Source organism: Accipiter gentilis, chromosome 9 (assembly GCF_929443795.1).
Source record: "Accipiter gentilis chromosome 9, bAccGen1.1, whole genome shotgun sequence".
In the NCBI taxonomy this organism is placed as follows: domain Eukaryota; kingdom Metazoa; phylum Chordata; class Aves; order Accipitriformes; family Accipitridae; genus Astur; species Astur gentilis.
The window spans coordinates 39,382,545-39,406,148 of NC_064888.1; the positions used below are offsets into that span (position 1 = coordinate 39,382,545).

General features: G+C 39.6%; 1 protein-coding gene across 3 annotated transcripts; it reads left to right on the top strand.

The window, feature by feature from the left end:
* The first annotated feature begins 1,397 nt into the window (after positions 1–1,397).
* Positions 1,398–23,255, top strand: BUB3 (BUB3 mitotic checkpoint protein). 3 transcript variants are annotated; one of them, XR_007507355.1, is made up of 11 exons: positions 1,398–1,444; positions 1,739–1,905; positions 4,127–4,321; positions 5,466–5,535; positions 6,944–7,095; positions 10,192–10,350; positions 11,793–11,970; positions 12,328–12,544; positions 14,575–16,171; positions 17,432–17,776; positions 20,596–23,255. XR_007507355.1 is itself a non-coding variant. In XM_049811221.1 (9 exons), exons 2-9 carry the CDS (start codon positions 1,897–1,899, stop codon positions 14,582–14,584), a joined length of 990 nt encoding a protein of 329 aa, XP_049667178.1. In that variant the 5' UTR covers positions 1,398–1,444; positions 1,739–1,896; the 3' UTR covers positions 14,585–17,396. The 3 variants fall into 3 exon arrangements, 2 of the variants coding, with proteins under 2 accessions (XP_049667178.1, XP_049667179.1); XM_049811221.1 differs by lacking the exons at positions 17,432–17,776; positions 20,596–23,255 and having other exon boundaries at positions 14,575–17,396; XM_049811222.1 differs by lacking the exons at positions 14,575–16,171; positions 17,432–17,776; positions 20,596–23,255 and having other exon boundaries at positions 12,328–12,548.
* The last annotated feature ends 349 nt before the right edge of the window (positions 23,256–23,604 follow it).

Here is a 23,604-nt window from a genome sequence, read left to right on the forward strand (position 1 = left end):
ACCCCGGTACCGGGGGGTGCCCCGCAGCCGGACCGGGCACGGTGCGGAGCCGCCGCTGCGGGAAAGGGCCCGCGGGGCCTGGGACCGATGGACGGGAGAGCGAAAACGACATGTTGTAAAGCCGAGGGTTTATTTTATTTTATTTTATTTTATTTCTGCCTCCTCCTCGGTATCTCGTTTCCTGCAGGGATTCCCAGGCGGGCCTGCCCCGTAGCCCTGCCCGTAGTCCCGCGGGACCGGCGGGGGCTCGGTCCCCCGGGTTTGGCTGGAAGACGAAGGGCCTTTCTCGAAGGCTCGGAAGCGATTTGGGAAACGGGGACCGTTTTTCTGGTTTGCGGAGTATTTCGCTAAAAGCGGCGGTGACGGGCAGGTCCCGGTGATGGATCCCGGTGCCCAGCGGCTCCTCTCGCCGCCCCGGCTCACCCACGGCTGACTCCCCCACGGAGGACGGAGTCAAAAAAAAGTAAATCCCGCGGCAAGAGGGATTTAAAACCGCGGCCACCGGCTCCGCCGGTACCGCCGGTACCGGGCGATGTTCACAGCACCGATAAGGGGGGGGGGGGGGGGGGTGCCTTCGCCGGGGAACGAAAAAACAAATAAAAGGGAGAGAAATAAAAAATCCGCAGGGGTGAATAAGGCGATTTTCAACGCGTGGGGACGAGGAAGCTCTCCCCGCCCTCCCCAGCCCGTAGCCGAAGCCGCAGACCCCCGGTTTGCTGCCCGGTGCTGCCCGTGCCCGGCGGTAGCGGCGGGCCCGGGGGGGGGGAGCTCAGCCCCGCTACCGGCGGGGACACCGAGGTGAGCGGGTGCCGGTGCGGTCGCTCCGCCTTTTGGGCTCTTTTTTTAGGGGGAATAATTCGTATTTCGGGTTTGCCCGTTAAGGTCGTTAAAGCCCAGCAAGCAGCTGTCCCTAACCCCGCCGCACCGGTCTGGCGCCGTGGCCTGGTTGGGACCCGCCGGGGCCCGGCCCCGCCGCCGTCTCCCGTGGTGGTGGTGGGGGGAACCGGAGGGCGCTCACCCCCACCGCGGCCCCGGGCAGCCCGGGGCCGGGGCGGGGGTGAGGCCGCTGTAGCCCCTCCCGGGACACCGCAACGCCGGTGCTGCCGCCTCCCAGGAACCCCCGTTAGCAGCCGCTGGTGATAACGGGAGCGACGGGGAAAAGGCGGCCGACCGACCGACCGACCGACCCCCCCGCCGCCGCCGCCGCCGCCTCCTCGCCGGGACCGGCGGACTACGGGTCCCAGCATGCCCCGCGGCGGGGCAGGCCGGGAGCTGCGGGAGCGCGGGGCACGCCGGGACGTCTCGTTCCTCCCTTTCGAACCGGCCAATGGCGTTGCGGCGCGGTGCGGTTGTGGTGGGTGGAGGGGGAGGAGGGTGCGCGTGCGCGGCGGTTGGCGGGCGGGCGGGCGGGCCGTGAGGCGCGGGGCCCGGGCGGAACGCTGAGGTGAGACCGGCCTGCCCGACCGGGAACCGGGACCGGGACCGGATCCGGATCCGGATCCGGATCGGGGGGGGTGGGTGGGTGCGGAGACCTGCGTGGTACGGCCGGGCCTCCGTCGCCGGGCAGCGCTGAGGCGGAGCGGGCGCCTCGGCCTGGGGACGGCCTCTCCCGCCCTTCCCGGGGCGCCCCGTCTCCCCGTGGTCCGTTCCCCGGCGAGGCCGCAGCCTCTCCGCCGCTAGCCTCGGCCCTCCCTCGGTTCCCGGGCCCTTCTCTCACTCTCTTCCCTTCCCGCCGCAGCCGGCAGCATCTCCCGCATCCCGACGCGTGTTTCCCCGGGACCGGGCTGTGAGAGCGGCCGTGACGCCTCAGCGCTTCCGTGATCCGCTGCTGCAGCTGCAGGAAGAAAAGAGCTTTTCCGTGGCGTTGCGTGGAGCAGCGAGAGGAACTCGTGCAATATGAAAACGGTACTTTCCATGTCTTCTTAATGAAGGTGCAGGCTGGCCGTCCTGTCGCTTTCAACAATGCGGCCTGCTTTGTTAGAGTAACGCTTACCGTGCAGCTAAATGATAGAGTGCGCTGCCTTAAGAGGAGCTATAAAAGCGCTGGTCTCTTGTCTGCTCGGTAAAATGAGCTTTTGGAATGATGGGATTGCAAAAGTGCACCCTGTGGTTTAGTCAGCATCGCAGTTTCTGCAGTGTGCATCTTCGCTATAATGTCATCTTTATGAGTTCTGTCTTGTGGTGCTTGAACATTTTATCAGGACTTTGTCGTTTCAGGCGGGCGTGGCAGTTACTGTTGTCTGGCAATCCCGGTTGTGAAGCAGTTGCATTTGTGAAAATGTGCAGAGCTCTTTGTGTGACTTTAAAAAAAAAATATTTTTTTTTTTTTTTGGTAATATATGTAAAAGGCAGGATATATTTAAATTCTGCAGTCCCTCCAGGTTTCTGGTGTTAGTAACTTTGCTTCCTGGAGTGCTGCTTGCTGATTGCTTTTGGGCTGGTTAGTAACTGTTGTACCGGGTGCCTCAAATCCTCATGCTTGTTGAGTCTTCTGCTGCAAGTAGACAAGGCAATTAGCACGTCCAGTCTAATTCTCCTAGTTGTTCTGAATTCCTTTAGATTTTGTGTCTTTATTCATCCATCTGAAATGCTCACTGAGGTACATTTCACTGTTGAAAGTGTGATGAAGGTGCTGCCAAATTCTATATAGTATTCATATAGAAATATGTGTGGCAAATTCTCAAGCCTATCTCTCTTTTGCCCGAGTATTCCCAAAGCAGAGCTGAAAAAAGGGGTTAAGAAAGAAGTTTTTCATTTCCAATTCTGAAAAGTTCTTTTTCTCACTTCATGTTGAAATAACAGAAATAGCGCTTTGTGTGTTGTTGGTGTCTTTTTTTTTTTTTTTTGTTGTTGTTGTTTATTTTGTTTTGTTGAAGGATGTCTTGCAGAACACCTACCAAAGCTCCCACTTAGGAAACTTTTCCAGTGTAAGAATGTGTAGCGCTCACATTATTATACAACTTGATGATTGTTCAGTTACTGGCAAGTGCTGAACTAGAATAATTGTGCACTAGATTTGAACTTTGTCCTAGTTCATATGCTCATTCTGTCGTGATTTATTCTCAGAGGTCTAATCTTACCTCTGCAGTTGTATGTACAAATTCAGGAGTGATAGTGTTATCGAGAATCTGAGCTAATTTACTTCTCTGTCCTTTCAGCATAAGGGAAATGTGCTTTCTGAAGCCTTAAAAAAAGTTTGGGTGATTTTGTTGGTGTGCATATAATGAACGGTTTCTTCTTTCAGAGTGTTTGTAAGTTCTGCACTGCTTTCCCAGTTGAAATTTGCTGTTGATAGCCCCTGCTCTCCTTTGAATTTTTGTACATACAACTAGTCCTATGAAGCGAGTGCTGCAGTTACCTTCAGAGTCATTGATTTGTCATTGAATTGTTTTTTTTTTTTCTATCGCATCACATTTATATGCTTGCTCTACCTTTCAGTAGCCCACAAAGCATAACTTTCTTTTCTGATCTGACCTTCTTTAGACTCTAAGAGGAAAAAATAATCTTAAAGCTGTTTCATTGGAAATATTTTGTAGCACTTTTGGAAGCTTAAGGATTGGAAAGTTGCAGAGAGCCCAGAACTATTTAAAAGATGATCCAGTTGCAATTCTTGGAAGTATATGACAGTCATATCAAATCGGGAACAAATCAGTACTTTTTGTTGGACTTCTCAAAATCAGATTCCCTTCTGCCTGCTTGTGTTTTTTAAAGTAACTTCCTGATGCTCACAGTAATTTATAAATATTTACTTTGAAAAATACAGCCACATACATACACAGTAGAGTGGGGGAAAAATAAATTTGTAAGTAACAATATCTAAGCTTATAGATAATAATAAAAATAAACTTTTTTACTGTTTATTCCATGTTATATTTGATGCTTAGATTTAAAAGCTCTCTATAGGGGGAGGAATTGATTGAGGTCTTGGACAGTGATCAGCATCTTGAATTTTAGAGAGTTTGTCAGAAATCTGGGTGTTCTGAATTTTTTCCTGTGTAAAAGCTAGTAAACTTTTCAGGTCTACTTTAAGTTACCTTTAAGATGGATCAGTCAGCTAACTAACTTGCTAGGCTTATGTTCTTGTTATTACTAAAATGGTATCTGTGTGTTATTGTCTTGTTTTCAGATGACGGGATCAAACGAGTTCAAACTAAATCAAACTCCAGACGATGGTATTTCATCAGTAAAGTTTAGTCCAAATACATCTCAGTTTCTGCTTGTTTCATCCTGGGACACAACTGTTCGGCTCTATGATGTTCCTGCCAACACCATGAGACTCAAATACCAACATTCAGGAGCTGTCCTTGACTGCGCTTTTTACGTAAGTGTGTGAAGTTTGTTTTTTTTTTTTTTTTAAAATTATTATTTTATCGACATACAGTGCCTAAGGTAAATGAGAAATTGTCAGTCCCTGAAATTAAAGGGATAGTGAAATCCTATCTGAAATCTAGGTTTAAAAAAAATAGCTTGCTTCTGCCAATTATTCTTCTTTTAATGAACGTCGTTTTAGTCCTAAATATAGGTATTTCCTGTGAAGGGTGCAGGCACACAAGTAATTTGTTTCTGGTAGAAGTGATAGGCAAAAGTAATTTGAGCTGGTTTGTGCTGTTTCTGCTAAGGCATGGTAAGTTGTGTGCGTGTTTCTTGCAAAGAGTCATACTGGTAGTATATAGCCAGAAATCATTATTCACAGTAAATGCCCATAGCCAATTATTCTTTTCTTTTTAACCTTCTCATACTGTGCTGTTTTGGAAACATGGCATTGTTCCAAGTGAGCCATTTACCAGACACTTGATTTCTGTATTTTTAATGCACTGGATTTGAAATATGACTGGTTTAAATTTATTGGTGCCACTTTTTTGTTTTGCCCTTTTTTTTTTTTTTTGATGGAAAGTTTCAACTAGCGTCTTTTTTTGCATTGTATTCTGGCATGTTCTCCAGTGACTTGATCTTGATGTGTAACTGGATGTTTTAAGGATCAGTTTAAATTTTTAATTCTGCTTGTGCCTCTTTCACTGAACATTTTGTCACGTAGCTAGTATCGTACTGTGGAGCAGCACACAGGCTCTCAAATGGTTTCTAGTTTCTAAGTTAGTTTTAGAAAGAATAAACTTCAATTAGGTGGAACTGGCTTAGGTTGATTGCCATTTAAAGATAAGTGTTATGTATTTTGCTGTTACAGAAATAGAAATTATTTGATACAGCCTCTAACTGCTTTTGTTTCTTTGTAGTTTTACTTGTAAATAAAAAAAATAACCATATAGCTCAAAGCGCTTTACTTAAACATTTTGCAAAGCTTCTGTCATCTGCCTGTTTAGATCTGGGCTGGAACTTAACCCTTGTCTTAATTCCCATCTTCCCAAAACTCTTGAAAGCAGGTGCTGTGTTATGAGCCTGGGAGATTAAATGTAGAGCAGCCAGGGAAACTTAATGCATGTCATAAGGTGAAATTTTTTGCTTTATAGGATCCTACCCATGCCTGGAGTGGAGGATTAGATCAGCAATTGAAAATGCACGATTTAAACACGGACCAAGGTGAGCAGATTGAATTCTGTAAGTGGTCTCAACACCTGGTCTAAGCTTCAGATGCATGTGCTTACGTGAGTGAAATATGTTTCAAGTTTTGTAGATGGGGGATATTTGCTTTAAGTAGTAGCCTTTATTGATTTAAGTTGTCGGTGTTAGTGCTCAGCATTCTCCTTTGCTATGCAGCCCTTTCTCATCACCGAGACACTGAAAAAGGCAGTATTTCTTACTGTGTAATTGAAGAGTGTGCTATAACACCTTTAACAGAAGGGCCGAATCTGTTGCTGCCAAACTGAGAGTTTAAACTTTTCCTGTGATGAATATTCATGGACGTATTTTACATGTGTATTTTTTTTTAATTTACTTATTTTAAGGTGAAAATGGAAGGAAAGGAAATAGCTATATACTTGTCACAGTGATGATTTAAGGTTCACATCTTATGTACCTTTATCCAGCAGGATAACTAGAGGCCCTAATAAGTACGACCTAAAAGCATGGAAGTGTTTGACAGTTTTCCAGAAAGTTTGGTAGATGCTTGTTGTAGGATGCCTCGAACTGGATTTCTGGTGATAGTCCTGCTCTGCCGTAGGCTGCTGTGTCTCAGTTAGGGGGAACTGGCTAAGCTGAACTCAAACCAAGCATGTTATTTTTCAAAGGTTTGTGGTTTAGATGTATTTAGAATGATCTTTCACATCTATGGCAGAATGTATATAAAGCTTTTGCTTTGTCTCATCATGGCCTTTTACTACAGTTTTTTCTAACAAAACATTGCTTGACAGTAACAGTTCCAGTGCCTCGTTAGTGCAAAATATGGAGCTAGTTTGTCTTAACTTTTTTTGTGTGTGTTTGTATGCGTGTTAAAGAGAAAAGCAAATCTCAGCCTGAGACAAATGTCATCGCCAGAACCAGCCAATAGCCAGGGCTCGACAAACTTGTGTGTGCAGTAATCTAGTGAAAAAGGTCAAATAATTCTGTTATAGATGACTTTCTAGAAGTGCTTATAGTAATATTTTTATTAATATGTAATATTAATGTCTGTCTTTTGTCTTAATGCTAATATATACAAGGTTAAGTCACTCTCTGTATTGGTGTCTGTGTCAAAGGTGGTGATACCATTTCATACTGAACACTTCTTTATACCTCTGAAGGTCTTCTCTCTGGCTGCCTAAAATTCTTAACTTCTTCATAATCTCAGGAGACATAAGTTTAAATTTAACAATCCTGATCTTTGCAAAAGTTACACTTCTGAAGACTGAACTATCCCTAAAGGGACTGCTAGCATATCAATACACCTGTGGGAATGTCAGAAAATCGTGTGTTCGTACTGCAGTAGTGTGTCCTTTTTTTATTCTTTATTCAACACATTCTGACTGTTTGTAAAGCCAGCAAAGTTGCAATATATTGCATTTTCTTACAGAAAACCTTGTTGGTGCCCATGATGCTCCTATCAGGTGTGTTGAGTATTGCCCAGAAGTGAATGTCATGGTGACTGGAAGCTGGGACCAAACAGTTAAACTGTGGGATCCCAGAACTCCTTGTAATGCAGGAACCTTCTCTCAACCTGAAAAGGTATGTACTGCATGCTGTATTCCAGGTGATATGTTAAATAATAAACGGAATTGAATTTGAAAAGTTATGTTTAATGGTTTTTAAGCTGTGAAAATATTGCATTTAAAAATATTGATATTCAGAGTATATTGCAATTTTTAGGTTAAGGCTATGAGCTTTCATCAATAGGAGAGCATAACTTAATTCTCATTGCTTGTGGTGGACCAAATTCTTATAATTGAAAGCAAACTTGAGGAAGGAAAACCTAACGAAAACAGCATGTGAAATGCACACACAATCGTTAATAATCCTTGGCTTAATTGTAATATGCACTATAATTTTCTTTAAACGTTAAGACTTTTAGATATATCAGATCCCGGCAGTCATAAGGTCTGATTATTTCAAAATGTGTGTAGAGGTATAGTAGGAGGTCATTTACGTTGCCTGAAATAATATTTTGTTTTTTCACTTGTATTAAAAGATCGAACAGAATTGCTTGTACTGTAATTTACCTGTCATTGTACTAATGCCTAGTAAATTCAGACATTCTCCTAATATGAAAATCCTCTGTGCTAATGGGAGACCAAGAAAAATAAGGTAAAATATAATGTCTTAAGCTTTCTCTAATGGTTATATGGCGTGTTAATCTTTACACTGCTTACAATGGTGTCATTGAAAGAATTATAGAGTAGTAATTTCTGGTTTTGTTTTTTTTTATAGACTCCTAAACACAGACTGGGTTACTGGATAATTTTACACATGATTTTTTTTTTTTTTTGCCTATACCTTTTTAAAATTTCATTTAGCTATGTCACATCGTATTGTGTCAAGTCATAATTATGAGCCATCATTACATTCCCTATTGCATCTAAATAGCTATTTTGTTACAACATAGCTGAATCTACTTCTGGCAAGACCTTTGTTCAGAATAAAGTAATTGCATTATTTCTAGTTTTGATTTATAGTTGTATGTAGCATGTAAAGAACTGTGATAAATTGCTGACAGAATATCATATAATGGACAGCTACAGTGAATCAAGCTGCTTATTGGTTCAGCAAGGTTCATTATGTCATTTTTTTTTTTAATACTGCCTTTGATAAATGTGTATACCTACTCAACTGCATGACAATGGTTTCATTTGATTTATGATTGTGTGGTGTAGAAAGAATACTTACTATACAGGTGTGACATCAGTTTGTAAAGAAGGTTTAAGATATTTAATGTTCTTCATGCCTTTGTTTCCATACATGTATACAAACACATAATATAAAATGTTTATTAATATTTTTGGATCAATTTTTACATCAATAACGAAGGCAGATTTGAAAAACTGTCTTGTTAAAGTGTGTAACTACTGTTGGTTCAAAGTTTTCTTGCCCTTTTTATATGCAAGTCAGATTGGGCAATTGGGATCATCAGGGGTTTCAGGCAACTCCTGTATGAACATTTAAGACATTCCCCATCTTAAGACCTCAGTCTTAAGAGGGACGTTCAATAATCGCATTTTAGAACAAGAATGCATGCTGAATGAATGTGGATTGGTTAAAGGAAGTTTTTTATATGTATACACACACATACACTAACTCACATACACATCTGTCTGCTTAGTTTTTTTATTAGAAATTAACTTTTTGAAAACATAGTTTCTCTGGAAATGTTTATAGCAAATGGAGAGAAAAGTTGTTTTGTCTGGTATTTCAGTGCAGTCTTACCAGAACCAGGTAATGTTATTGGGCTTTATCAGAGAACCAGAAAGTGAAACTAGGTGCTTGAATGAAATAGTACAAGGACATGCCAAAAGTAAATTGAAGCCTTCTGGCAGGATACCAGATCTCTTACGCTTTCAATTCTTGATCAGAGGTATATACAATATCTGATTCCTATGTATTTAGCTGCATTAGATCACTTTTGAAAAAGCTCATTCTTGTAGTTAGCTCTTGTTAGCAGCTCAGTGACAGGACAGCTACAGGTAGCCGGATTCTGTCTTGCTTGTGTATCAACAGCTTGCAATTCACTTGCTAGCACAGAGTTTTTGACTGAACCTTTTTCTTTTTCTTAACCTATTTCCAGATTAACTGCATCCCAAGTAATAGCTGGAAACAGAACGATTTATATGTTGAATGTTTTCATAAGAAATTTGATAAACAAAAATTAGAACTTCTGAGCCAATTTTTGGAGTAGAGTTGAAATTCCAAGCCATAGTCTTTTTTAATGATGTCAAGCATATTGCTTCCTTCAATTTCACTTAGTTTTATTAAAGTATACAAAGTACTGTGTTTTTTTTAATGATTTCTTGGCAACCTGTTTCCCTTTATTAACATGAATGTCAGCTTGAAGTATTCTGTTTAAAAAGAAAAACACGTGATTAGCAGATGGAGGAAAACTGAGAAGAAAAACGTTTTATGTGGTATTGTAAAACTAAACTGCAGGATCATGAATTGATAGTGGGGAGTGCAAGCTGTGCATACCAAGCAAAGATGAATTCCAATGTCCATGCCCTTTTTCCCACCCTGTAACTTTGTATCTGTTTGCCTCTTGCTTTGAAATACCCAATAAATTTAATGCTTGAAATAATTTTTGAGGAAAACTCGAATAATACTGATTTCCCTTTTGAAAGATACAGAAATACCTCTGTACATGTGTAGCATTTAGAATGTTGGTAACACCAGCAAAAGGAAGAAATCTCACGTGTGGAAGGTTATTTGGATATCGCTGAGATCTGGAAACTGGTAACTGAACAAATGTGCTTGAAATGTAAAATTGCACAAGAGCAAATGCATATTAAATTTGGTTTTTGTTTTTACTAAATTAGTTATATGTAGTATGAGACTGCGGTGGGCTTGACTCTTTCAGCTGTGTGCTAGGGTACAGAATTAAGGGTGAGCTTTTGAAATGCTACATCAGTGTCTTATCACTAACCAGCTGCACACCACTGCTGTTTGTCCCAAACTTGAGTTATAAATGAAAGCTAAAGGGAATTCTATAGCTATAGACTTTGTTGTAGATGGCACCTGTTCTGTTATTGCATATTGCTGACATTTTATTTTGTACAAAGAACAATGGATATCCAGGCTAGTAAGTGTTAAATATCGTATATATATATTTTTTTTTAAAAGGTCTACACACTTTCTGTGTCTGGAGATAGACTGATTGTGGGGACAGCAGGCCGGAGAGTGCTGGTGTGGGATTTGCGGAACATGGGTTATGTTCAGCAGCGAAGAGAATCAAGTCTGAAGTACCAGACCCGCTGTATCAGAGCGTTTCCGAATAAACAGGTATGGGAACCATGTCAGTCATTACACTTCTGCTGAGTATTCTTTAGGAATAATGGTGGTTTATTTTTCAAATTTTCTGCATCTTTCATTTTAAAAAATTTCTGGTCTTCAAAGTTTCATAATCAAACTGTGGGAGGGGGAAAAAATGGTGTTGAGGCTTCTTGTTGCAGGTTAACTCTTTTTGATAGTGCATCTTAGGAATGTTTGTCACTGACTTAACAGTATATTGTGTTTTCATTTTTTTTGGCAATTTTGTCTCCTTTTTTTAAAAATAGCATATTTAATGCATCACAATGCTGGCATGTAATTAAAAAAAAAAAAAAACAAAACAAAAAAGGGACCCCACAAAGTTGCGGTAGAAGAGAGGAAGACAGAATTGGTGGTTGCTCAGCAGCCTTTATGCATTGTAGCCCTAGGTTCTTCAATAGGCTGTGAACAGGGGCAGGATTAAAACTGTATGAATGTTGTTTATATATTTTTCTGTCTTTTTTTTTTAAGTCTGAGTCTGTGTCGTGCACTCAAGAACCCATGATCTATTATCTAGGGGGAACTGCACAATTTAGGTGATCATACAGCTGTTCCGTGTAGGTTAACATAGCGTATTTGTGGTATTTCTCTTTCTGAAGTAAAGCAAGATGATTAGCTTTTTCTGACAAACTAATTTGGAAGGGAATTTTTCTGTGTACATAGTGATAGTACAGGAATTGCGAGACCTAGTTACTTGGTCTTGAACTGGCATGAATGCTTTGTCTGTTTTAAGTTCTAGTTATAGTAAAACAAGCTGATCTTCCAGATTGTATTGTCTTAAGGATTTTAAAGAACGTTGCTGTAGCTAGATATTGTTACAGTCCCACTTCTGGAGATCTATTATGGGCTCAACTCAGAAGTTATAATGAAAGCATCTCGGGTTGCTCTAAGTCAGGACTGTAATTAACTGGATAAGTGGACGCCACTTATAATCAAGTTTCACTGAAAAGACTATTTCAACTTGAGTGTTTAGTTGGTAGTATAAAGCTCTGAACTAATTTTAATGTAATTCTGAAACTAAATAGTCCCATGAGTATCTCTAATATTTCAGATATTGAGGCCCTGGGGGATAGGTGGGTGAATACAAGGGGTTCTTAACACTCTTAACACTTCTTTTTCCCCAAATCAACTTGTGTTTGGACCTGCGGGTGTAATTAAAAGTCTCACTTTCAGCTTAAAACTATGGTGCAATGCAGAGAAAAGCTTTCTGAGATATTCTCATTACTTCTTTCTTAGGAGCAGATTTTATTGATGATGCCATGGATCTGTGGTAACAAACAATTTCTGGTTGTACACAACTTAAGACTGTTTACATTTCATTTATTTGAATTTAGAGGGATACAAGATCAATTGTATTCCAATCTCTTTTCCAGTTGTAAACTTCTAAAATGCGTATCTCAAAATTTTTTTGGCAGGGTTATGTTTTAAGTTCTATTGAAGGTCGTGTTGCAGTGGAATATTTGGATCCAAGTCCAGAAATCCAGAAGAAGAAATACGCATTCAAGTGTCACCGTTTGAAGGAAAACAACATTGAGCAGATTTATCCAGTTAATGCTATTTCTTTCCACAATGTCCACAACACGTTTGCTACAGGTAGAGTAGATAATCTTTTGCAACACTTGCATCAATTCCTTTACTCTTGATTTAAACAGGTCAGCTTTTACTTCATGTGCCCTTACTTTTTAAGCATTTAAATCATATTTCTTGCAAGGAGCAGGGTTTTTAAATTCTTTGATGCAGTGAGCGTTAATAGCTTTAACAGGGATTTTGGGAAATACTCAATGTGCTCTTTACTGAATTATGCAACTCTGTATAACCCTGTGTTTTTACTGACAAAGTAATTCCAGGTAATTTTCTCTCTTCCTTTTCTTTTTTCCTTTGCTGTATCTTTTCAGTCTTACCGTTCTCCCAATTATAATTTACAAACTGTTTTTAAAAATTAATTTTCAGGAGGTTCTGATGGATTTGTAAATATTTGGGATCCATTTAATAAAAAGCGGCTGTGTCAGTTCCATCGGTATCCCACAAGCATAGCATCACTTGCCTTCAGCAATGATGGAACTACCCTTGCAATAGCTTCTTCATATATGTATGAAATGGATGACATTGAACATCCTGAAGATGGTATCTATATTCGCCAAGTGACAGATGCAGAAACAAAACCGAAGTGAGTATGCTTCACCTGTATTTGAGACTTTCTGAGCATTCATCCCAAGATTTATTAATTTTCCTAAATTCATGAATAGCATTATTGATGCAAGTAGATAGCGCAGCTTGACAGTAGGGTTGGTTTTGATTTTATCTTGTTCACCCAAGCTTTCAATATCCGTAGGTTGATAGACGTCTGATGGATAAAATTGTGCCTAGTTGTTTAGTAGGAGAAGAATGTCAAACTCTTATCCTTTTTGAATGGGTGCTATTATATGAAGCGGTGGAGTTACTGCTACCTCATTGCTTCAAGAATTAAGTGAAGAATTCAGGAATAATTTGAGTAAATGTTACTGTGTTTGGATATTTAAAACTTTTAATTAATGAAATCTTTACGCGCTGAGTATGCATACAGCTGTCACAGTCAGAAGTGAATCTAGATACTCTTCCAGGAAGGTTGTGTAAAATCAAGGAAAAGCTTTCACAGTTAGCATGTATTGGAGTTCGCTGCAGCCCTCTGACACGCTTTTCTATCATTGTTGCTGTCAAAATGGGGCAAACTGATTGATGGAGGTAAAAGATTTCTGTTAAGCTTGCTTTGGCATGAATGTTACATAGAAAAATTGCTGTCACAGTGGAGAACTGCACTACTCTTCATTATGCTAGCACAGAAGCAGTTGTTTTTATTTTCAGATTCCTGTGGTTTGTCATTGCTATTTTTTTTTTTTCTGCCAGTACTCAAACTGTCTTACACTTTATCTGGTTGTCTCCATTATTTAGTATCTAAGTGGCTATGTAAATAGACACACATAAGTGATCAAAGTTCTTGAGTTTAAAACCTCAAGACCTTCCCCCCTCCTCCCCCCTTATGTGACTTGTATATTGCTTCAGAGCAGCCATTTTATCACTGTGGAGATGTGAGGTGGAAGTTACAGAAGAGTAAATGCACTATCTCTCACTTGCAGATGTTTGTTGTAAAATAATTTTGATACTCATGGAAAAATAAAACCAGAACTATTTCAGTATTTATTTCTGGGGCTTCCTCAATTAAAAAATCCAAAGGTGGTGATTCAAATTTATTTTTAAAATTAGGTTGTACTTGTTACATACATTTGGGAGGGCTTAAAAAAAAAAAAAAGGTGATAAAAGAATACTTGCTGCTGTTGGTCTTGTAATAGTAAAAGCTGCTTTAAGTTATTTTTGTTCATTGCTAGTTATGGTTGCTAATTCTGTAGATGCTTCATTCTGCCGTATGAGGAGGTTAATCTACAATTAAACAATATTTCCTCTTGGCCCTCCGTTATTTTCTGAAACAGATGGTTCATCATTTCCTGGGCTGTTAAACACAGCAAGGTTAAGGTTAGACTCTTGGGAATCAGCTAGTTTTGAATCTTATTAGGCTGTAGAAGGAAAACTAATAAGAATACTCCTTAATATCATTTTGTGACTGTAAACAATTATTTATTAGCAAACAATTGATCCCAGAAGAGCAAATTGTTTGAGTCAGTAATGAGCTGAGAAAAGACAGAGCATATCTGTGTATTTGGAAAATAATTGTAACGTAATTGCAATGCATTTAGACAGGCATCTTTTTGGACCTGTTTCTATCTTTAAATGAATTTCTGAAAACATTAACAAGGTTTATATGCTTTTCTGACATTTACAAGTTGCTTGTGCCAACCTTAGGGCACTAAGAATGATGCGTGTACTTTAATGTTACAGTAGTGTGAGTCATCTCTGGTTTATTCTAAAAGTAAGCTACTTGGGTCCGAAGACTAATAGTTGTTTCATAGTGATCTTTTTGCATATTAATTTAAATCACTTAGCATTTCTGCATGATGCATTTTTAAATTCATCAAGATGGTGCTGTATTATATAAAGAAAACTTGGCGAGATCAGCTTTTTGATCACTAAATTATTATGTATTGTATCGTGATACAAGTGAAAGTGGTCTTTCTACACGTTTCTGCTTTTATAGAATGTCGAATGTTTTACCTGCTTATGATTACTCTAAATGTTGCTTGCTGAAGTACAGTTTATTTATTTCAGGTCTACTTAGACTTCTGGTGATACTTCCTCTCTGCAAGAGGTGCCCACCTGCTCCTAACAAGTCTAAACTAAAACAGTAGAAGTGAGAAGAACAAACTTTGTACTGATGTTGTTTTTAACTAAGAAATACTTGTTTGTGTATTGTAGTATGTCTTAATTTGTCATTACTTGCCTGCTTATAATATTAGTGAAACTGTTTTCTTTATCTGTTGTCTGTAGCTAAATTAGTTCAGTCCTGTAGGCAGCTTTGCATATACCTTTATAAAAACTTAGCACATTTTGTAGTATATAATTATGAAAACTTTCAGTGGTCTCATAATTGTTCAATAAATATCCATAGGTGTTTTGAAAACAAATACTTTGTGTAACAACCTTTACTGTTTGTGAAACAAACGTTAAGACCAAACCTTTAAGTTGCAAGAATTCTTGAGTTCTAGATCTTCCTGACGGAAAATTTCTGAACCTTTTGTCTTTTTCCAGTGAGGTGAACCGGGAATTTCTTTGTTACCTGGGGACGTTGGCTCTCCAGGCAATGTTTTCACAGGGCTACAAGAGCCTGAAGTTGTATTAGGTGGGCTTGTTTATCTCTGACTTGAACGTTAATTGGAGAATCATTAACTGTTTCTGGAGGAAAGAACTTGAACACATGGTACTTCAGTTTCTTTCACATACTGCATAAAAGCTTAAAATTAATGATGCTTGGGAAGAATTGAGGGTAGAGGGGAGCAAATGTAGAGTTTCAGCCTACAGCTGAGTGGTCTGTTCCAGGTCTGCAGATCTGACCTGGTAGCCCAGGGTTTATGGAGTAACACAAGTGGAACTGTAGAAAAGAGGAATCTCCCCACAATGGAGATGTCATTCTGGCCTCAAAACCCCATGAAAATGTGCTGTTCCTCTGAGTGTCTTGCTTGCCTTATTGTCAGCTGGTAAGAAGTCTAATCTGTAATAAAATATTGTATCAGCCTCTTTAGAGCAGGGGGTGGGTGTGAGGAAATGCTTGAACTTGGACAAATTAAAAATTTCTTAGGATAGTAGTATTAGAAAAAACAACTTAAACACTGTGTGTTTGTTTTTTCTAAGCACGAATGTAGATCTGATCAAGAACCTAACCTGCAAATCCATCTTCTGCTAAAAAAGATTATATTCAATATTGTACTTTCCTGTTATTATTGTGGAAATAAAGTTAAATGCTTTCTGATTAGTACCACCAATAAAAGCTATCTCATCCAACTCTGCAGAACAGGCTGTCAGACTGCTCTCTTAATAGTAGCTTGTATCAGGTGTTTGGGAAGTACTTAAGCATTAAGTATTCACTTTATAGTGAACAGTAAGGAGGGACAGAACAAAACCTTGAGGCTTATCAAAGATGATTAAGGTGTGGGTATTTTGGAGTGGTGATTGGATTCATACTTTACTTCCAACTTTTTTTCTTCTGAGTTATCAGTGCCTGCATAGCCAGTGGGAGTACTTTATTACCTTTAAGAGAATAAACTTGCTGACAACAGAAATAGTAACCGATCGTTGCAAAGAAGGTGGTGATGGAGAGGAAGCTGGGCTCTGTGTGTGCAGAAAGCTAACAAGCTTGAGCTGTTACTAGGTATGCATAGTAAATGAGTTATGTGGAATATTTTATAGTTTGTCATGAGCTAGATATGGATTCTGTGATAGTATAAACTGTTTTTGATAGGTTTGAAAAAAATAAAGATCTTCCTGAATTAAATATGAATAATGCCTTCAGTAGCATCCAGCCTCTAATCTGATAGATATGTACCATCCCTATTTCTTCCAATTTTAATTGGTGATGATGGGCAAAGGTTGAAGGTTTGCTGTCACTTTAGGATGTGATGACACCTTGGTGTTTGGTTTTTTTTATATTTGTTTGTTTAAGGAATGCATTGATACGTAAGAGTCTGGGGCTTAACCGTGGGGAACCAAAGGTTTCTGCAAGAATGACTAGAGAAGAGGTAGTAAGCAAAATCCCTAGTTTGGGGGATAACTGTAGGCTGAAACAGCAGACTTTGTGTTAAAAAACACTGTCAAGTGTTCCAGGTTCCCATGCCACAATGTGTGTGTGCAGGTATAAATACATACGTATTTGCAGAGCAAACGTGCAATATCTGTTGTTTCTCCATCTCCTCTCAGCTGAGAGTGTATGATGTTACAAAACACAGGATTGAACCCACAAATAAATTGTGGTTACCTGAAAGCACAACGATGATCTTGCGTGTGGAGAAGAGAGACCTTAAAGAGAGGATGGGATCAAATAAATAACGTGTGAAGGCAGAAATAGGCTGTGCTGAATGAAAAGGTGCTTAGTGATGATGTGGAGAAAGGAACATGTGAAATGGAGAGAAGATAGTGTGGGGAGTTACAGGGTACAACTGTGGGGAACAAAGTGAAATAAGAGCTAGAGAACGTAGGGGGAAAACAAAGAAAGAATTAGGGGAATTCCAAATAGTTTGGTTAACAAAGTAGGCACATAATATAACCTGGAAAAGATGCCACCTGTGCAACTTTTCATTGGTAAGTATCCAGGGAAAAAACCTGTTAATGTTTGATGTACTGGTATCTGCATGCTTCAGTCGGCAAAGGTAGCCCAAGATACGTAGGAGGAAATGGACTGGACTTACTAGTTCCATTTTGGCTTAAAAATGGTAGGAAAATTCCTTGTGGTGTGTTGGTGTTTTATGTAAATGCTTGAAACAAAAGTCTGTAGAAAATAAGTGAGACAACCAGGCATAACAGAGAAGAGAAATGTTAGTTGGTCAGGGCTACAGCTGTGTCTCTGCGTTAGGTACAGATATGTGCAGTTGGAATACAGCTATTTCTTTTACAAGATTAATCTTCCTTTTATTAGCTCTCTTCTAGAAATGCAGGTCAAGGCAGAGGTTCATAAGCCGGAGAAATCATGAAACAAGCCTTTTCTGACCTATATAACAAGCAGCCGAACAAAGAGGATATACTGACTCTTGATCAGAGGAATTGAGATCTAAAAAAGCTCCTTAAGTCATTGCTTTTTGGATGGTGTTGAGGGCCATACAGAAAACATGGAGTCATAGCCGTCATTCTAATAGAGTCATCAATCACTGTTGACTGCTTTCAGGAAAAAAATACCATGGGTTGTCTCTCACAAGAGCCTCATAACACTGTGGTATTAGAAGCCAAGTGGCATCTGTGCCCTGAATGTTACAAAAGCATGCTGGTAAGTGTACTTTTTTCTGTTGGCCAGTACTTCAAGATAATCAATGTATGGTTACCACATACAGGTCTGGAGCTGTGCTGCATCTCGGACATGATGTTTTGTGCTGCTGCTGCTATTATAATAAATATATTTAAAAAAAATTGTCCTTTAGGTGGTGTTTTCCCAAGCAAAACCAGTTCCTGCTCTGAGCTCAAAGCTGAACTCTTGAGCCCCAAACACAAAGGCTTAAGTGACGCCTTTGCGAATGATGTTTACAAAGCTGTGTAGGTATTGCTAGCTCCACCTTCCTTAACTGTCTCACACTTTTGTAAGTGTCTAGTAGTTTTTACTGCCTTGAAAATTAAGGATTTTCTGTAGTTGGAGTTACGTAGTCACCAAGTTCAGCTGTAATTCAGCTGGTGCATCGGTTAAGATAGATGCCCAAAAGCTGGGCGTTTCTACTATTGGATACTCTTGCAAATGTTGGCCTAAATGACACATCCACCATCAGTGATCGGTATTAGTGGTCTGGAGCAGAACCTATTTCTTTTGACTAGCAGACATCTGTTCTGGTGATTACACCATTAGCTGCTTTTATGTTGTTTAGTATAATCATAACCACAAGGCTAGTAATTTTTTAGTCAATATGCAACTGATGTCACGTTGCTGGAGGACTAGAAGTTATATTTGCTCTGAAACGTGTCAGGCTTCTTTGTTCAAAATAGTATTTAACTGATACTTTGTAATACATTTAGATACCTAGAATTTAGAAATGAAAAGTCAAATATAGGACCCGCCTAGATATTCTCACGACTGGCATGCTAAAGGCACTTCCTGTGAAATACGTCTTATTTCATAAGGCTATATGTGTGGCACTTTTTGACTATATCATACATTTTCTTATAGCATGAAAAGATATGAATGTGCTAACGCATGATAACAACACGGGGGATGTAATAGGTCTTCAGTCTCCTGTGATTACCTGCAAAGTGGAAGGGAATAAACTGTTCTCCATGTCCACTGGGACTGGGACGAGGCATAATGAGCTTAAATTACAGCAGAGATTAGTGTAGACATTAGGAAAAACTTTCTAAGTGTAAGAATGGTTAAGCCCAGGAATAAATTGCCTGGAGAAGCTGTAGCGTCTCCATCTGTGGAATTTCTCAAGCACAGGTTAGACAAGCATCTGCCAGGAGTGGTGTGGCTTTAACCGGTTCCATCTTTGGGCAGGAAAGATCAGCTAGTACTGATCGCACTTGCGCGTGTGTGTTACGCTGCTAAATTTATCTCTGATCGTGCATTCACCTGGCATTGCTCCTGTTACAGCAAACTAGTATTCTTTGTAACTGAGGCAGGGATTCCTATTTATTTAAAACTTTCAAATTCTTAGGCTTTTATTTTCCTCCATGGCCCACACCACCATTAACAGGCAAACTCGTTTCAGCTTTGAATCTGTCTGTGCTTACCAGCTTACCCTGTCAGTGTGACCTGCTGCGCCAGAGCTGGCATGTGCTGGGGAGCTCCACTGGGAGAAAGCTCAGCAGAACTGTCCTGTTAAATAAGACCACAGTACTTAAATTCAATGTATGTACTAATTTTGTAGGCGTCTCTGATTTTTTGTAAGGTTAATAAAGCAGAGTAGCTGATTCTTATTGGCTATATAAATACTTTGTTAACACCAGTCTTACAATAACTATGGTTTAAGCTTGCAGCTAGCTTTACTGTCCGCTGGCACTAAACAACTCTTGTACCAGTGTGGCATGTAGTTGTGTATTTTAATCAATTCCGCGCTTACAGAAACCCACTATATTCTCCTTTGGCAAAAACAGAGCCAAGGTAGCATCAAGTAAAAACAAAGCAATAAAATTTATTCACTTGTGCCAAAGAGTTCCTAATAATTAAATTAAACTAGGCAAGGTTTGCTTTTCCCTGCTTGTGTTTTCTGCAAATCTCCACTGTTTTGCAGTGACAACAATGCAACAAAGACAACAATTGCCTTATTCTTAGTGCTGCACAGATGCATTGTAAGAAATGGTTCTGGCCTGAGAATTCGTTCCCTAAATAGATAAGACAACCAAAGGTTGAGAGAGAAGAAATATTCTCATTCCACAGATGTCAACAAAGGCATGGAATAAGGAAGCGAATTTCCTTGTCATAGAGTAAAGGCAGGACTTGAACGGATTTCTTGATTCCTAGCTCACATAATTGGTTTAATTTTTTGCCTCTGCTGTAGACTTGCTGTGGGGAGTTATTTGAGTTAATCTTTTTTTATTCCTGTGATGTAATTTTTTTTGTCCATCGAACAAACAATGCTTCTGCGTAAAGGTAAATGAGACCAAATTGTTAAAGGAGAGTTAAGATCCTTAGATGAATCTTCTTACATGCAAATTTTTCTTATACCATGATACAGCATACACTATTGTGTTGATATATTGTACTGCTAAGTGGCATAATGAGATTCCAGCAGAATACAAAGATTGACTTTATTTACTACTTTAGTGAAGGATAGATGTAACAGGATGAAAGTGCAAGCATTTTTAGAGGTGGTGCTTTTAAATGTAATAATATGTGCCATCATGTTTCTACGTAGTATTATCTAGGCAGAAAAAATGTATAACTCGGGCCCTGTAAATCAAAGAGTATTAAGAAATGTTAAGTAGAGAATTTGTAATCTGCTTTGTAAAGCTCAAAAAAGAAAAAATTGCACAGCTGTAGCCTGTGCAGCAGACAAAAGAGTGGAGACGTTAAGAATATATCTATATATTTTTTTTTACGTAGCATGTTCCACACCCCGTTTCTGATGTCTCTTATTGATGAATCGGTTTTCTTGTCCCACACAGACATGTCATGTTCTGCTGGGGAGTCGATAGCTGCAGTTGCTGCAGTGCTACATGTGCAGCTTTGTGCGTTGTAGGATGCTCGTCTGTTGCTACAAAGCTGTTGAGAAGCTGCAGGTATATTTTCCCTGGAAGCAAACACGTGGAATATTTGTAAGTGGGAGAGGCCTCCCTATTCCCAGTCCCATGATGACACATAACCTATTCTTTGATATTTGCTTTAATATGTAAAGTTACTGGTTTTAATTTTTTACTTGCTAGTGATAATCCGTACCGTCCTCTGCATCATGAAAAGATGTCAACTGGTGACACAGACTGTAATAAGATAGTATAAATATCTCTTGTATTTGTAAATTACATGTTCTGAGAACATGACTTTGGCTTTTTCTCTTCCATCTATTTTTTTTATGTTGAGACTGTTAGATTCTTCACGCAAAGGCTTTATGTAGTGGCCTGCAAACACACGATCGCTGGGAGGTGATGCTGCCTGAGTGCTAAGATAAATGCCCTGTTTCTGTCGGAGTACATTAATTTCTGCTAATGAGATTTTGGAGGGATACATTGTGAGAAATATTTGTAGACAAACTTTTCAAACGAAACATCTGGCCTTTTTGCAAAAACCTCGGTCCTATACCATAAATTAAATGGCAGGAATATATCTGGGGAAATGTTTCTATCCGTTCCTGTTTAAAATCTTTGTTTTTAAGATTATAGTGCTTGGTTTGAAAAATAAAAGAAGTGCTTAAATCTTTGAATTTTTCCCTTGGTTATAATGGAGTCACTGTTCTTTCCCTGTCATCTGCAATCCTCGAATGCTTTTAATCAAATCCTCGGGATTTAAATTATTAAACATCTTTTTGGGATTACATTTTTTATTCCTAATTATACGCAAAAGATATATATCATGAAATATGCAGCATGTAATTGCGATTAAAGCGTACAGTCTCCCGAAAGATGGGTCTAACAGTTTTATACATCCAAAATTTAATTAGGCAGATAATGGGCTTAGAAGTGAGATTTTTAAAGATGGGGTGGGGAAAGAAATTTTTGGAATTACGCTTTTTCTGATGGAGGTGGAAATCAATATGGAGGCTGCAAATGCAAATCAAAGTCATATTTCTTTCCTGATCTCCACTTGTGTCTTCTTTCTTCTTGTATTGGTCTCGAGATTGTCCATACAAAAATGGAATTTATGTAGATGGTGAACAAGTAATTCAGTGAGTCGCAGAACAAAGTCTGATTTTCTGCATAGTTGGATTTTGTGGTTGCTTCTTCTTAGACACATGAGAAATCAAGTTTAGATGTAAACTCTTCCACAATCAGGAGGAAACTTTTCCCAGGTAGATTTCCTGGCCTTTCCTTCCTGGGCACATTATTAAAGGCTGTCTCCTCTGCTTGGCTGCCTGCTTTCATGAGGGATACAGGAATTTGATATCTTTGAGACTCCTTCCCCTGTCAAACTCAGTTGTAATTGGTCAATCAGTTCCAAAGTTATTAGGGGGATGAGAGGAGAAGGGGACGGGCAGACAGACACAGACAATTTCATTGCATGAATCTCATTTCCTCAGGGAACTGGAATAAAAAAATCAGTTAAGGCTAAGACTCTCCAGTACCCTTCTTCAATTACTTTGTAAGAACAATGCCTTTTGCCGAAGTATCCACGATATACAATATCTTGCTCAGTCCAGCATAGGATGAAAGCTATTTTGGCAGTTGTTTGCAAGTGTCCAAATACAAAATAAAAACCTGGCTTTTCTATAAACAGTAGGTGAGGTTGCGGAGCCTGTGGCAGCATCAGGATTCACCCGTTGCTGTTCAGTCATGCAGGTTCAGAAGAACACAGCCCACCCTTTTTATTCTCATCGGTGAGCGTAGCGCTGGCGTTTCAAACACCCCTTACGTGCTTCAGGGCTACGTTCACCATTGCTTTGTTCTCTGTGATGTTTACATAACAACTGAAATTTCAGGTGCCGCTGTTTCAGGATGCACCTGAAAAGCCGCCTCATGACTTTCACCCAAAGAGAAACCGCTGCGTGATCACTTCACCTCTCGGGGCAGAAGATAACGGCGCGCATCCCAAGTATGCGGGAGCTTTGCACCAGGGCTTACGCCCGCTGAGCTGCAAGGGAGAACAAGGATGCTGCTTAGTGCATCTCATCACGTGCCTCTTCCAGCATCAGGAGTTTCCTGCAAGTTGCACTACTCCAAAGGCATGTGGCCCCACCTGTGCTTTTGTTTCAGCATTGAATGACCTTCCACACTGTTTATTAACCGATTTCTTCTCTCTTGTCGTCAGTGGTTATCTTATTTCTTTCACATTTTGGAAATTTCACTGGTTTCCAAATAATTCTGTTCACCCTCCCTCCCCGTGTCACTGAGAATTTTTTGTTTAAATGTTTAATGGTTTCATCAAGACTCTATTCCTACAATCAGAAATAATTCAAATATAGCTTCTAAGTGGCAGACGTATTGAGACATTGAATAAAGCCCTAACGTTTCCACAAGCTGTTTTCTGGACTGTCTTCTAAATCATCATCAAATTCTCAAACTAAAACAAAAAATTCCCAAACAAACAGGTTTTTTTGCTGTTCTGATTGCAAGCTAAGCCTATGTGAGCAGTCTGAAATGTTTATGATCTTGGAAGCAGCAAAAATCATCAATTTTCTGATATCCTGCTTTACCCAGCAGAGATGTCCTGATTCAACACTTTGGGGTTATAGTTCCTTTTTCTTCCTCTTATTTCAGTATTTGTTATGCTAACATCTTGTTCTGCTGTGGAACTGTTTACAGTAAAGAAAAAGCCATCCTTATTTGCCTAGAATCTCTACAGTGAGGTGGGTTTTTTTTTGTGGAGAGAAGGAAATGAAGGATGAAGATGTTAATAGAGGAAGCGTACATGTTTCAGATGATGTATTAGATGTATCCCCTAATTTCTTGTTTTACTTATCTGCATTTTTCATGTCTCTAAGGACATTTTATTACAAAAAAGAAAAAAGCGATGCTTTTCCTGTG